Source organism: Apodemus sylvaticus, chromosome 1 (assembly GCF_947179515.1).
Source record: "Apodemus sylvaticus chromosome 1, mApoSyl1.1, whole genome shotgun sequence".
Taxonomy (NCBI): Eukaryota; Metazoa; Chordata; class Mammalia; order Rodentia; family Muridae; genus Apodemus; species Apodemus sylvaticus.
The window spans coordinates 105480894-105496078 of NC_067472.1; the positions used below are offsets into that span (position 1 = coordinate 105480894).

The 15185-nt window shown below is 45.2% G+C and overlaps 1 protein-coding gene across 4 annotated transcripts in view; it reads right to left on the bottom strand.

Annotated features, from left to right (window-relative positions):
* The window catches only part of C2cd3 (C2 domain containing 3 centriole elongation regulator), a 104951-nt gene that overhangs the window by 32762 nt on the left and 57004 nt on the right, over window positions 1–15185 (bottom strand). For all 4 annotated transcript variants that reach the window (XM_052157584.1, XM_052157592.1, XM_052157601.1 and 1 more), the window contains exons 20-24: window positions 13206–13329; window positions 10252–10520; window positions 8221–8310; window positions 6747–7346; window positions 3248–3586 (exon numbers count right to left, since the gene is read on the bottom strand). In XM_052157584.1, the coding sequence (XP_052013544.1) occupies window positions 3248–3586; window positions 6747–7346; window positions 8221–8310; window positions 10252–10520; window positions 13206–13329 (1422 nt within the window). The remainder of the gene's footprint in view (window positions 1–3247; window positions 3587–6746; window positions 7347–8220; window positions 8311–10251; window positions 10521–13205; window positions 13330–15185) is intronic.

Below are 15185 nucleotides of genomic sequence, written 5' to 3' on the forward strand. Positions count from 1 at the left end.
TGTATCTTTTCTCAGGCTGTGTAACTGCACTGGCCCTGAGTGCTGACTGCATATGCAGTGTGAAGTGTGTGTGCTGTGAGTCCAGCACCAAGGTTGCTATCAAGTCAAGCATTTTACATTGCCAGAAACTCCTGAGATTTGCTAATGCTTGATTCTGAATTAGCTTCTGGTCTCTGCAGGACAGAAACCATTGCTGTCGACGTTCCATGGCTCCAGTACTGTTATGCAACCACATTAGCTGTGACCCACAGGCCAAGAAGCTCCTGGGTATGAGGGAGCTGAAGGGGCCTCACATTGTGTAAGCAGGACTATGTCTAGCTCTCTTACCGCTTGTCGGTCTTTGTCTGGCCTACTCTTTCTGTCATGTTGTCATGCCCCCTCCCCTCATTCCCTTTGTCCTCCCTTATTACTGAGTAGCCCAAGCTGGCCTCAAATTTACAGTCCTCCTGCCTCAGCCTTAGTATTGGCATCACGGGCATATGCCACCAAGCCTAGCTCACTAGTGACCTTTCTACTACTGCCATTTCACTCTGGCTCCCTGGCCTCATGTTTCTCCTCTGGACACATGCTATCAAATCATTTCCCATAATAAAAGTCTAATTCTAGATGGACGCAAACACTGCTCTGACCCATCTCACGCCACTGCCTGCGCTCTATCCTGAACTTACTTGTGAAGCTACTATTTGTAGAGCTCTTGAAATAAAACTACTGTTTTGACTTTGGAGAAACAAAGTCAGTTCAGGAGCTTTTGGCCCAACAGTCAGTGTTAAAAGAATCAGTTGGCAGTAACTCAGAGCCAGAAACATAATAGATACAATAATGTTTGAGCAGAACTGCAAAGTGCATCTTTATGCAGGTATTTAGTCCTACCATGACATCATGCAGAGGGCTGAGCCTCCCCCCCCCTCGCTGATGCACACACACAAGTGTATGGTGAAGAGACAACAAGCGACCATCACTACAAGAGCAGATACCCGAGTGCGAATAAAGTCTCCTAAAGCCAGGGGTCTGCCCTGATGGGTCAGGAGCTGGCTGTTACAGGAGGCCAAGTAACAAATGATTTACAAGTTGTTAACTCGGTCAGAAATATGAGAGGCTATGCCTGACAGTCACAGGCAGGAGATTATGTTTGCTTAGCTTCATCATGAGAGTCAGGATGCTAGGGCACAGAAATAAGTAACACACTCACTGACCTGAAGACTGGAACCAGAGACAGTATTTAGTACAAAATGCTATGACTTGTGAGAATGTGGGACAGGCCGGCTCTGGATGCAGAGGCAGGTGTACTGCTAATAGGTGACAGGGTGGCTTAGAGTGATGGCATCATTTTAAGAAGAGGAAACAAGCCATACGTGTGTGTAAGTGTGTGTGAGTGTGTGTGTGTGTGTGTGAGAGAGAGAGAGAGAGAGAGAGAGAGAGAGACAGAGAGAGAGAGAGACAGAGAGAGACAGAGGGGGGGAGAGAGGCGGGGGGGGGGAGAGGCATTTTTAGCAAAAGAAATGGCACAAGGCTCGACAGACAGGGCACTGGCACAACTGTGCCAGTTGTCGACTGGGTTGTCGACTGTGAGTGAACACGGTGAGAACTAAAGCTGGTAAAGCTGACAAGACCGGATGCAGACTTTGTGTACTGTTGCCAGGATTGCAAGTGACATAAAGCCAACCAAGTATTTTAACTGATGGGGAGACAAGGTCAGGTTTTTGGCCAGACATACAGTCTTGGTAGCAGAATGAGAAAGACACTGGAGGGGAGCACTGGAAGCCACAACCAGGGCCAAGCCGTCAGGGTTTGAGAATGAAGGCCCTTCCACAGGCTCATGTGCTGTGTGCCCGGCTCCCACTTAGAGGGGCTACTTTTGGAGGTTGGGCCTAGTTAGAGGAGGTGGATGTGATCTGGGGCATGTCCCTGAGGGTTGAGGGTTGTTCTAGGCTCCTCTTTCCCACTCTCGTATCTTCTGCCAAGAACTGAAGAAAAGCCTGTGCTACACACTCTGCCCTCTATGGCCACGCAGCCATGACTGAACCTTTAAAATCATGAGCAGAAGTCCTTCCTTTTCTTCCAGCCATGTGTCGGGGACTTGAGATGAATCCATGACTGCTTACCTGTTTGCCACTCTATCCCTGGCACTAAGCCTGCTTACTGCACAGCAAACCCTACTGTTCATTTTGCTGCTAAATGAATGAATGCAGAGTAAACAAATACAAGGCCTTACTCTTGAAAGGGTTTATTTGGCAGAGAAGAAAAACACAGGGAAAATGACTACCATCTGGCCAATAGATAGTAGAAAGGTGCTGAGGGAATAGACAGGGGGCCTTCTGCCAAGCAGCCCTCTGGCCCATAGTAATGCTAGACCACAGAGCCTGGGGGGGGGGGTGCGGAGCCGGAGTGAGCAGCCTAAAGAGGAAGATGAAAGTGAAGCCAACCCGGCTGAGCAAGGCCAGGGGAGGAAGGCTGTTTACAGAGACTCCTTCACAGTCTGGTGAAGGGGTTGGGCCTCTTCGTTTCTTTAAAACTTTGTAATGCAAAACACATCAGATTATAACAAAATCCAATTATACCGGTAGCTATCAAAACATAGAAGAACTTTGTGATATAAAAGTATATGCTTTATTGGTAAGGCCTAGCTGTAAGCCCTATAAATTCTAAGAGCTGATAAGAATAAAGTGGTATTCTGAGATACAAAATGACACAAGATGCTGTGATTTCTGTGGCTGTCAGTACTGGAGGCATCGCCATTAAAACAAATCTTTTTGTATATAGTAGCATCACCAGCTCTTGAGTTTTCCTCATGAATCTCCGAGGCCCTGGCAGACCACCCAGTGCTAAGCCTTGCACATCCAGTGCTAAGAACATCCAGTCCACCAGCACTAAGAACACCAGCAGGATGCATACTGCTGACCTGACTGGATGGAATAGAGGAGGAGGAAGAGAGTTGTGGGAAGTTTGAGAACAGAACCATTTATTTGCCCTGGAGAGTGGACATTGGATAAGGGAGAGGAAGCACTGAGGGTAACACCTGGGTTTCTGGATGGGAATTTATGATCTGCAGCATTAATACAAGTAATGAAGTTAGCTTTAACTGTAGAAAGGTTTACATATTACTTCAGTCTTTAGGTTTGGCAAATATAACTATCAACTAAGAAAATTAACCACATTTGCAGGTTTTGGCATAACTGGAAAGTTCTGTGAAGACAGAGGGTTCCCTGAGGAAGTGGACGCCTGCTTTGGGTAAGGATGTGGAACATACCTTTCAAGCTCAGGTGCATGGCTCTTTCTACCAGGATGCTGACCGCAAAAGTCCCATCCAACTCGGGAGGGCCCTCTGGGGCGGGGCTCACTTCGGCCACAGAGTTGTTGGCCTGGACCTGGGTGGAGGTGGGAGACGCCTGGAGCGCGCAGGGTGGAGAGAGCTGGCGGTCGTCGCTCTTTCGGGGGAGCTGCTCAGACTCACTGTGGCTGCTGCAGTCCATGGAGTCCAGCGCACGCGCGGTCCCAGCGTGCGGGAGAAGCGGGGAAAGAACCACATGAATGCGCAGAGCAGCTCCAGAGAGATCAGAAGCATTTCTTCCAAAGAGAGGATACACACCTACAAGAGAACGAGGTAAAAAGGCCTGTGTGAGGAAGAATACCTCCTGCAGGCTGTTCACGGGCCTCTTTCCTGTGATAGGCCACAGGTCTCAACACAATTTGCCAAAGGAACCTGAAGTTGGTATATAGAAATATTTTGTCCTTGCCCCTACTATGTCCAGTAACATTCAATAATACTAAGTGGCCACATTTCTGATTTGAAACCAGAACCACATGCTTTGCCGGCAGGCAGCACTGCAGTGGGAGAGAATTCATACAGGGAGGGAACTAGGTAAAGACAGGAGGGACCCTTTCTGCATGCATACATGGTCCCACTTAGATTTCTCCCACTGGAAGCTATCCAGGCCTCACATCAGCCTCTTACCACCTGTGTATGACCTGGCACCACCATCTGCATATGACCAAGGATCCGCTAGGAGGGAGGCAGGAGCAGGAGCAGGAGCAGGAGCAGGAGCAGGAGCAGGAGCAGGAGCAGGAGCAGGAGCAGGAGCAGGAGCAGGAGCAGGGAGGGGGAGGGATACTAGTGGCTAAGTCCTTTCTGAGCCAGAATTTCAGATGGGTCAATAAACCTGTCAAGATCATTCTCCCAATAATCAGTGGATTTGAACTTTACCGGCTTGCTGGATCTTAAAATGAGATTTTTACTTAGAGCCCTAATAATTCCTTGTGAGTCTCAACGATTGCTTTGCTAGATTCATTCCTAAGAAGAGAAAGATGCTACTATGTCATAGATGGCAAAAAGACTGAAATTTTTTGTCTTTTTTTTAGCCTCTTTTTTTCTTGACATAAAGATTATCATAGCTCTCAAAAGCACACAGTGAGAGTCATTACAGAGCGAGGACACCCATATGCAACCCAGTGGGTCATTCCCCTCAGAAAGTATAAACAGTATGTGGAAACAGGTTGGCTGCTTAGCGGATGTGGGCTGACACATTTAACAAACACATCAAATGTATAAGGCTTTTGTACAAGAGAATATGAACCTTAAACTAGTAGGATATGATTGACAGAGACAATCTGAAAAGTTCAATAGCCCCTTTGGAAACAATAAAAAGGGATCTGTGATAGAATTCTAACCCTTGACCTATATTCTGTGTCCCAGATTTGTTTTCTTCCGCAGTGAAGTTGAAAGCCTATCTTTAAAAAAAGTTAGTTCAAGTGAGCCTGGACTGCTTCAAAGACTTTTTCTCTAGTTTTGATAAAGTGACCTGAACTGGCCTATCTAAAATAGGCAATGTAGCATTTGATGAGACACTTCCTAGGGTTAGATTTATATCTGGTGGGCCTCAAAAGAACCCAACAAATTGGGAAGTTACCCAAACTCACCCATTTTTCCTTTTTTAGAGGGCCATCTGTCCAACAAAAGGGTTACAATTATATGCCTATAATTTCAGCAGTTGGGAAGCTCAAGTAGGAAGATTGTGAGTTCAAGGCCAGTTAGAGATACATCACAACTTCCATGCCAATCTAGCCCGTACTGTGAGACCTTGTTTCAAAGACACTAAACAAGAAGGCAAGTAACCAAAAACAAAATCAAAACCCAAACCACACATCCACAACAAAAGCCAAACAAAGAAACAAACAAAAAGAACAAACCAAAACAGAAGTAAAACAGGGTCTTGACCTCATTCCTTTAACTGCACAGAGAAGGGAACTAACTCACCTCTGGGCATGTTCAACTGAGCAAGGGCCACACTTGTACAGACTCTAGTCATGGCTGGAGTGCACCCGTTGGAACAGTGCTTGCCAGGCTTATGACAAACCCATTTGATCTCCAACACCACAGGGGGGGCACAGGTAACCCTGGTATTCTGGAGAGGCAGGAGGACTGGAGTTCAAAGTCATCCTTGGCTACATAGTGAATCTGAGGTGCCTTGGGCTATGTAATGATACAGGAGACTCAAAAACCCAACAAAAACACGTGTGGTTGGCTCCGTTCAATTCATTACAGCCACTAGACTCACTTTCTAGAGTGCAAAGCTCTGACTTCCCATTCCAGAACATATTGTAAGAACCTTCTACAATTCTTGTAAGAAAGACCAAATACTTTTGCTTTGATGGAACTAGCTCTGTCGGCCACTGTCCTGGCTTTATCGCAGTGCTGTGTAACCTGTGCACCCTGAGCAGATCCAGGTTGCTTATAGCATCTGTAATACACCTAACCACTTCACGCTTCTGTGTTTGCACACTTGTTCTTCCTGTCTTTAGAACACGTAGCTGGGTGTGGTGGTGCACACCTTTGATCCCAGCATTCTGGAGGCAGAGGCAGGTGGATGAGGCCAGCCTGGTCTACAAAGTGAGTTCTAGGACAGCCAGGGCTACACAGAGAGACCCTGTTTCAAACAAACAAACAAACAAACAAACAAGCAAGCAAACAAACAAAACAAAAACTTTTCTTTTCCCCTTTCTCTTGTTTTTCCCCAAATCCTTTGAAAATATCACTTCAGATGAGTGATACTTCTGTCCTTTAATCAAACCTCCAGGACTGTGAATGGCACCGTCCACTGAGCACACCTCTGCTGTAATTTTTATGCTTCACATTCATTGTTTACAACTGTATTCTCCTACTAGATTATACATAAAGTCAGGCTAGGAATGAATTCTTTCTCATATTTGAATTCCTAGGGTCAAGTGAATGCATTAAACACCAAAGGAGTATAACAGGAGCAAGCAGTGCATTCTGTTTGTAAAATCCAACTTTTTCTTTTTGCCTCTGAACCAGTTAGTAGCATGTGGATTTTCTTTATTTCAGCACTGGGCCAGGGTAGTGGGGAATCTGAGATGTGGAGAGGCTCTGTGTTTTCTCTTTGAAGACAGAGATTGAACCTCTTCCCTTTTCCCGTGAGGGATTTCAGGATGATGCCCTGTCGTTTGCTAGCTCTAAGAGGTGCTCACCAGAAAAGATGAATGTCCTGAGAAATACCCAGGGAAAAGAATTTACATGGAAGGTATTCTTTCCAATGCAGCAAATAAACCATCACCCTCAATGATCACATAGGCTCTGACAACTCTGTCAGTCAAGGAGATTCACTCAACCTTATTCTGTACACGTTAACTAAGGGCTATAATAATTTAGGTACCACATTACATGTACAAATCCAATGAATTTATGTACAGAGAAGGTACTCAAACGGAGTTAACCCTGAATCGTCACTCACCACTGACAGTTAGTGTCCTTGATGATTTTTCCCCAAGTCTAGACAGGTCGACATAGGCTGAGCCAATCCAGCTGTCGGTCTGGTGTGGCCTCTCTAAATTATCGTTGCCATAAGCCCGCCACACTTGGATCTCTAACTTTTCCTCCCTGAAGTACCAAAGCAGTGACTGGCTCCGAGTGACTTCTGCTCTTTTGGATGCCTTGAAAGTAATCAGGACCTGGTTTTTGTTTGTTGACTCCTTAGGTTTCCTGAGAGGAGTCCAAAAGGCTTCTTGATTGTACAACTTGTAGCGAAGGTAACAATATGTATTCTTATGAATGTTCTTATGACCAGCAAGCAGCACACAGTGGGTAGGAAGCCAGAGTCTTGGGGTAGAGATGGTGACAGTGGCTGGCACTTCTTCCATCTTGTCAAGATCCTTTGGGGTATTCTCAAAGCTCCAACCCAGCAGCTCAGCCGCTTCCAACACCCGCTCTCTATCTCCAGGATGCGTGAAGGAAACAGAAAGCTCCAGGCCTCCTACAATCTTCTGCATAAATTCCAGGTCCTGAGACAGGCCTTCGTCTTCCGGTAAAATGACAGGATACCATCCTGAGATCCCTTACGGGGAAAAGGAGAGAGTTTCAATCACTGTCTTCAAAGAGAAGACACACAGGCTCTTTACATCTCAGATTCCCTACTACCCTGGCCCAGTGCTGAATAGAAAATACACCCACACTGGATTGGGAGCCTGCCTTTTTCTGACCACTGAGATCCAGTGAGATTAGACAGGAAGGATAAAGCTAGAAATTGGAAGATATGAGTTCTTTTCTTGGTTTAGACTCCAAACTAATGGTTTGTTCTGGATAAGTTATTATTCCCCCATGGTGATCATATTTACTGAAGTTAATATACTGCTAAATGAAACAATGGTTGAGGAAGTGCTCTGAAGTGAAGTGCTATAGAAATCTGAAACCTGCCCTGGTATTCTGAGTGCAAAGGAAAGGGAATGGAGCAAGAAGCTGCACCCTGGGCCCAGTGCCAGGCCGGGCCTGCTTGTTCAGGCCTCTCCGCAGTTATCTTTATTCCACTCTAGTGGAGGACAGGAGAGTCAAAGGAACGGGTAAATGATGAGTACGCTGTAAACTGTGAAACGAAATAGCTGTGATTTTGGCCAATCAGCTTCTTTGAGATCATCTCATCTGCCAAATGAAAACAGTGCTTCTCTATCCTGCTGGAAGCTCACTGTGAGGTCAAACAAAGCCTGAGGAAAGATGTTACATCATGTCGTATATCCACAAGCACTGCCTCTGTCTTCTCAGCATGTTGCTGGTTTTCCTAAAGTAGGGTGACCTCTGTCACCATGACAGTTTTTACCATGCCTGAGAGAACCCAGGAGGTACCTGGGGAGTGCACAGCATGTCTTAGGGACAGGCTTCCTTGTGTATTTGCATGGGCGCTAGACAGGATTACCTCATCATGGCGGCATCCTTACCAGATCTCTTGACCAGCAGATCTTTGGTTGGAACCTTTACTACTCCAAGCAGATAATCTTTGCATGACTGGATACTGGTTATATCACTTACTGTTAAGTGAAGCAAAAATGAGGAGTTACTGGTGGGCACTGAGGCCTGATTATGATAGAGTCCTAGAACACTTAAATTTTACACATACATCAGGGCTGAGCTGATGCACTAGGGAATATCCTGCTTACATGCTAGTCAGAGTCGGAAGGTCTTTCAGACTGTTAATCAAACCTTCCTTTGCAGATATATGAGAGAGTAAGCAAACCTCCTGAGCACAGATCCGCTCGCTCACTCCCTCACCCACTAACATCTCAACACAACTGCTGCTTCTCCCTTGCTCTACCATCAACATGTCACATCTTATTTTTGCTCTGCCTTTTGGAAGTTGTAAAGATTATAACTCCTGTCAACCAATAGACTGAGCACAGGGTCCCCAATGGAAGAGCTAGAGACAGGACCCAGGAGCTGAAAAGGTTTGCAGTCCCATAGGAGGAACAACAATATGAGCCACCCAGTACCCCCAGAGCTCCCAGGGACTAAACCACCAACTAAAGAGAACAACACATGGAGGGACCCATGGCTCCAGCAGCATATGCAGCAGAGGATGGCCTTTTCAGACATGAATGAGAGGAGAAGCCTTTGGTTCTGTGAAGGCTCGATGCCCCAGTATAGGGAAATGCCAGGTTAGGAAAGTGGGGAGTATTTTTTTCCCTTTCTCAGAGGAACCAAAGCACTACCACTTGAGCTTCCTGTGGTCTCTGAATTATAACTTGCTTATTTTGAGCTTTTGGGCTAACATCCACTTATCAGTGAGTTCTTTTGTGACTGGGTTACCTCGTTCAGGATGACACTTTCTAGTTCCATCCATTGGCCTAAGAATTTCATGAACTCATTGTTTTTAATAGCTGAATAGTACTCCACTGTGTATAATATATCACAATTTCTGTATCCATTCCTCTGTTGAAGGACATCTGGGTTCTTTCCAGCTTCTGGCTATTATAAATAAGGCTGCCATGAACATAGTGGAGCATGTGTCCTTATTAAATGTTGGAGAATCTTCTGAGTATATGGCCAGGAGTGGTATAGCCGGGTCCTCAGGTAGTACTATGTCTAATTTTCTGAGGAATCACCAAACTGGTTTCCAGAGTGGTTGTACCAGCTTGCAATCCCACCAACAATGGAGAAGTGTTCCTCTTTCCCTACATCCTTTCCAGTATCTGCTGTCCCCTGAGCTTTTCATCTTAGCCATTCTGACTGGTGTGATTATGGACAAGAAGTGCATACCAAAAGGAGCATGTCATGGTTGTCTCCGGAGGGGCTCTGTCAGTGCCTTACACATACAGAGGCAGATGCTAGCAGCCAACCATTGGACTGGCCGTGGGGTCCCCAAGGGAGGAGTTGGAGGGCGGTCTGGAGGAGCTGAAGGGGTTTGCAGTCCCATGGGAAGAATGACGATGTTGGCCACCCAAATGCCCCATGACTCCCAGGGACTAAACCATAAACCAAGGGGTACACATGGTTCCAGTCAAAAATGTGATAGAGGAATGCCTTGCCGGGCATCAGTGGGAGGAGTGGTCCTTGGTCTGGTGAAGGCTCAATAGGTGTCCAAACAAAGGGAAATCAAGGGGTGGGGGGAGGTGGGAGTGGGTCGGGTGGAGGGGCATATACTTGGAGGCAGGAGGTGGGAGGGGTTGGGGGCTTTAGGGGAGGGGGAAACCGGGAAAGGTTTTAGCATATGAAATGTAAATGAAGAATATATTCTATAAAAAAAAGGGAGTGGGGGGAAGGTAAGCAGGGGGAGGGGGAACGAATAGGGGGTTTTGGGAGGGATAACAAGGAAAGGGGATACCATTTGAAATATAAAGCAAATATCTAATAAAATTAAAAAAAAAGATTATAATTCCTACTTCTCAAGTATTCAAGTACTGCCTAGGAAGGAATACACCATCCGAGAGAGAGCCTCATGTGGTTCTGAACGTGACCAGTCATGTGGTGCTTACCTGATTTGGTATTTTCATGATAGATAGCAAAAATAATTTCTGCAAACTCCAACAGCTCTGCCAGGAAGCAGGCTTCTCCACTGCAGTGCTGAGTCACCAGGTTACATGGGAACTCAATGTGATGGGAGAACTCGGGGCAGAAGGAACAGGCCACAGGGCGGGTTTGGCGCTGTTCCCCCTTGGGCAGAAATGAGAGATGGGTGGTGACAGAAGCATTGACTCCAACGGTGGCACTGAACTGTAAAGCGGGCTCCTGCTCAGCCAATGCCCTGTAGGGGACGAGAGGAAATGAGAAGGAACCTCAACAGATTAGAAATCAGCTGTGTGCACAGGAACTATCTCTGCTATTCTCATGAGATCCTGAGCACGCTTATCCTCAGCTCTTTCCCTAGGTTTTAGCAGTGCCATAATGTGCTTTCTTAGCAACCTAGACATCACTGCACATTTGCATGGAGGTTCATGGGGTTAAAAATTGGAAAAAAATATTAAAACTTGTTATTATATGTACTAAAGTTTTTCTATCTGTAAGACATTTTTCATAATGTATTTACCATATTAATAAAGAATACCTGAAGATAATTTATACATTAAAAAAAGCACACCCCAACTTGAAAATATACTAACTTTTAAATTCAAATGCTGAGTTAAAGCTGGGATATCACTGCTACCGACAATGGGAAACTCGACTGTTTTAATGTATGGAGTAACCTGATTAAAAACCATGCTGAGGTGCTGGATGTAAAGTTACTGTCACCCCAATAAAGTGAGGCAAACACCAGACTTCTTTACTATCTTACTTTAGAACACACTAAAGCAAGATCACTCTGTAAACCTAACTCTCTTGCATAGACTGGGTGACCTTTGTAGCTTAACAGGTTCAACATTGACTCTAGTCTTGCCTGCCCTCCTCCTAGATCCAATTTAGTAAGAAAGACGATGCAGCAAAGTCTTGTTCTTTTGAGCCCTTTCCCAGATGAGCGAATCCCAGCTGGTGGCTCCAAGGCCTCTGTGGCCTTCTTGCTAAGACGCTCTCTGCAACCCCCCCCCCCGCCCCCCCCCCCCCCCCCCCCCCGCCATGTTTCCTTCCTGTCATTACAACTAGCCACAAACCCAACTTGTTCAATGAGACTGATACCCGTGATCTTAGTGCAGGGCCCTTAGTGTCATTTGTTATTGGTAGATGAATATTACCAATTTTATTAGCTTTGGTATTTGGGGGTCAGAGAAGGCTCATCAAGCTCTTATAGAGAACCCTGGCTCTGTTCTTGGAACCCACACTGAGTGGTCCATAACTGCCTAACTAACTGTAGTTTGGATACCTTCTTCTAGATTCTAAGGGTATTTGAATGAACATGAACATGGTACACACACACACACACACACACATACACAGAGAGAGAGAGAGAGAGAGAGAGATTAAAGTAAAATTTATAAATATTGCCTGAAGAAGTTCTTTTTAGTACATTTTCATTATCTATTTTTGTGTGTCACTCATGGAGGACAACTTCTAGTGGTTGTTTTCTTCTTCTGTATGGTAGATCCCAGGGATTAAATTCAGATCATCAGGCTTGGTAACAAGCACCTTAACTGACTGAGCCATTTTACTGCCCCCTGAAAGTGTTTTGACGACCACTAAGATGTTGCTGCGTACTTGGAGAGTTTGGTAAGGAGTGCTTTACTAGACTGACCTTTATCAGCCGCTTCAGGATCAGATCTCACATGGGCAGGGACCCAAAATAACATATATGGAGACCAGTAAAGTTCAAGATGAACAGTCTGACCCAGTCACAAAAAGAGAAGGAGTTAGGGGAACCCGGTTTCTTCTTGAAGCCATACCTGAAGTGAGCTAGTTTGAGGCAAAAGCCTGGTCTACTTGTATCAGTGCCTGCTGCTGCTAGAGCTCATCTCCGTGATATGTAGGCTGCAGAGAGGATTTCAGAAAGTACATAACTAGAGGACCTGACAGTCTAGTGTGGGAAAATGCATACCCGATAGAAACAGGTCGCATTTCTACCTAGGTGCTAACAGGAAAGGAGGGCTTTCATCAAGGAAAGTGAGAGTTTAAACAGGTAAGAAGAATATTTAAGGCCAAGAGAAAGAACAGCAAAGAGCTGAAGGAGACAGCCACACTGTTTCCCCACAGAGAGAGACTGGGCCTGAGTGTGGAATGTGCTTAATGTGTTCAGAAGCAACAGGAGAGAGGAGGAAGCAGAGGTTACAAAGGGAACAGGTGGTCAAGCTGTGTGGACCCTTACAAATACTGCTAGGGCTGTGGCTTCCTTCCTTCCTTCTTTCTTTTTATTTTTAAGATTTTATTGATTTTATGTATATGAGTACACTGTGGCTATCTTCAGACACACCAGAAGAGGGCATCAGATCCCATTAGAGATAGTTGTGAGCCACCATGTGGTTGCTGGGAATTGACCTCAGGACCTCTGGAAGAGAAACCAGTGTTCTTAACTGCTGAGCCATCTTTCTAACCCAAAGTTAGCCCTGTGGCTTTTAGTAGATATGTGGTCAAAATTGGAGTTAGTTTTAATAGGTCATCGGTCATTATGTTGAGAACAGATGGAAGAGGTAAAGGTGGGGAAAAAGGATGTGATATAGAGGTGGACATGCAGCAAGTGCACAGCATGGTTTGAGGGGACAGAGCATAACCATGGGAGTAGGGGACTCAGAAGGGAGAACACAAAGTCATTGTGAAGTGAAGATACAAATTTGCAATAACAGTAAGAGTCTACAAGTGATTTCCTAAAATTCTGAAATGCTTTCTTTAACAGAAAGTCATGATTAGTGAAATGGAAAATTTTCACAACACAGTTACCAATTGGGAGCATCACACTATACAGACCGCACCACAGGAAGGTCTCAGTCAGTCACCCACATGGCAGCATCACGCTGTATAGACTGCACCACAGGAAGGTTTAAGAAGTACTTTTCTAAGGTGGACTCACCTGGCTGCTGCCTGAAGGCCACAGGCTCTGATAATCTGGACTGAGATGGAGACAGCTCGGGCAGCAAGAACTCCCTCTACTGTTCTTGGGCTACGCCGGTACCTCAAACTCACATCCAGGAAACCTGATGAATGAAAACAGGAAGAAAAAGACTACCAGGTTAGCTGGAACAATCTCTGTTCCTCTAAACCATCAGCTCCTAGCCAGGGAGACAGGAGGATGACTGCAATCACAGTGAGGAACAAAAGTAATAGCATTGTGTAGAGGGCTTCACATCACGCTACACACGTCATCTTTTCAAAAAGTCTGCCACACTACAGCCGCATCCCAGAGACAGTGTTAAGGAAGAATTCAAGAAGCTGAATCGTGGGGCTCAGGAGGAACAACTCAATCTTAATTAAGGAACGATAAAACCTTTGGTTTTGGCAGATAGTCTTCAATGGAAACTAGCAGTTTATAATGCCTTTCTGAAAACTAGCAGTTTATAATGCCATTTAAAATTCTAAATTCTTATTAAGCTCTTTCAAGTTCTATCTAATCTTTCAAGATCTCTCTCTCTCTCTCTCTCTCTCTCTCTCTCTTGCTCTCTCTCCATCCATCCACATCCATCCATCCATCCATCCATCCATCCACCCACCCACATCTATCCATCCATCCACATCCATCTATCCACATCCATCCACATCCATCTATCCATCCACATCCATCCATCCACATCCATCTATTCACATCCATCCATTCATCCATCCATCCATCCATCTATCCATATCCATCCACATCCATCCATCCATCCATCCATCCACATCCATCTATTCACATCCATCCATCCATCCATCCATCCATCCATCCATCCATCTATCCACATCCATCCATCCATCCATCCACATCCATCTATCCACATCCATCCATCCATCCATCCACCCACATCCATCCATCCACATCCATCTATCCACATCCATCTATTCACATCCATCCATCTATCCACATCCATCTATCCACATCCATCCATCCATCCATCCATCCATCCATCCATCCATCCACATCATCCATCCATCCATGCACATCCATCTATCCACCCATCCATCCATCCACATCCATCCATCCATCCATCCATCCATCCATCCATCCATATCCATAGATCCATCCATCGATATCCATCCACATCCATCCATCCACATCCATCCATCCATCCATCCATCCATCCATCTGGGGTGGGAGAGATTCAGTGTGAAAGTCAGAGGACAACTTGTGGGAGTTGGTTTTCTCCATCTACCAAGTAGGTCCTGGGAATGACTCAACCACATGCCAGCTAGAACAATTAGGTGGAAAAACTGCAATCTTCCCCAGGTTATCAGACTTGGCAGCAGATGCTGAGCCAGCGTGTTGGCCTCTTGAGGCTGGAGAGATGGCTCAACATTTGTTGCTCTTGCTGAGAACCTACATTTAGTTCTCAGATCCACATAGAGGCTCTCAACTACCTAATTCTATTTTCAAAGGATCTGATACCCTCCTCTGACCTTGGAGGGTTCTGCATGCACATGGTGCACCTATTGATGCATAAATAGTCATACACATAAAATAAAATCTTAACTCCCACACATGTTCCATGGCAGGTGTAACCTTCCCACGTGTGAATATGTACATCAAAAATGTTATTTAACCTTCTCCATAACAGTCAATTCCCAGTCCAAACTCATCATATCCCATCAGTCCCACTTCTGCTCATGTTGGCTTAGAATAATTTACTTGTGTACCTAGAAAGTCTTTAGCAGTTATGCTAAGAGGGCTTTTTTTTTTAAATGCTTAAGATTTCAAGGTAAAATGAGACAAGCAACATTTATATAGAGCCCACATAACTGTGCGTTTTCTAAAATTACGTGCAAAGTTGCAATATATATTTACACTCATCTTTCTAAAAGTGGGTGAGATTCAAAAAGGTAAATACCCTCAAAATGAAGACTCATTAATTCAGAAAGAAAA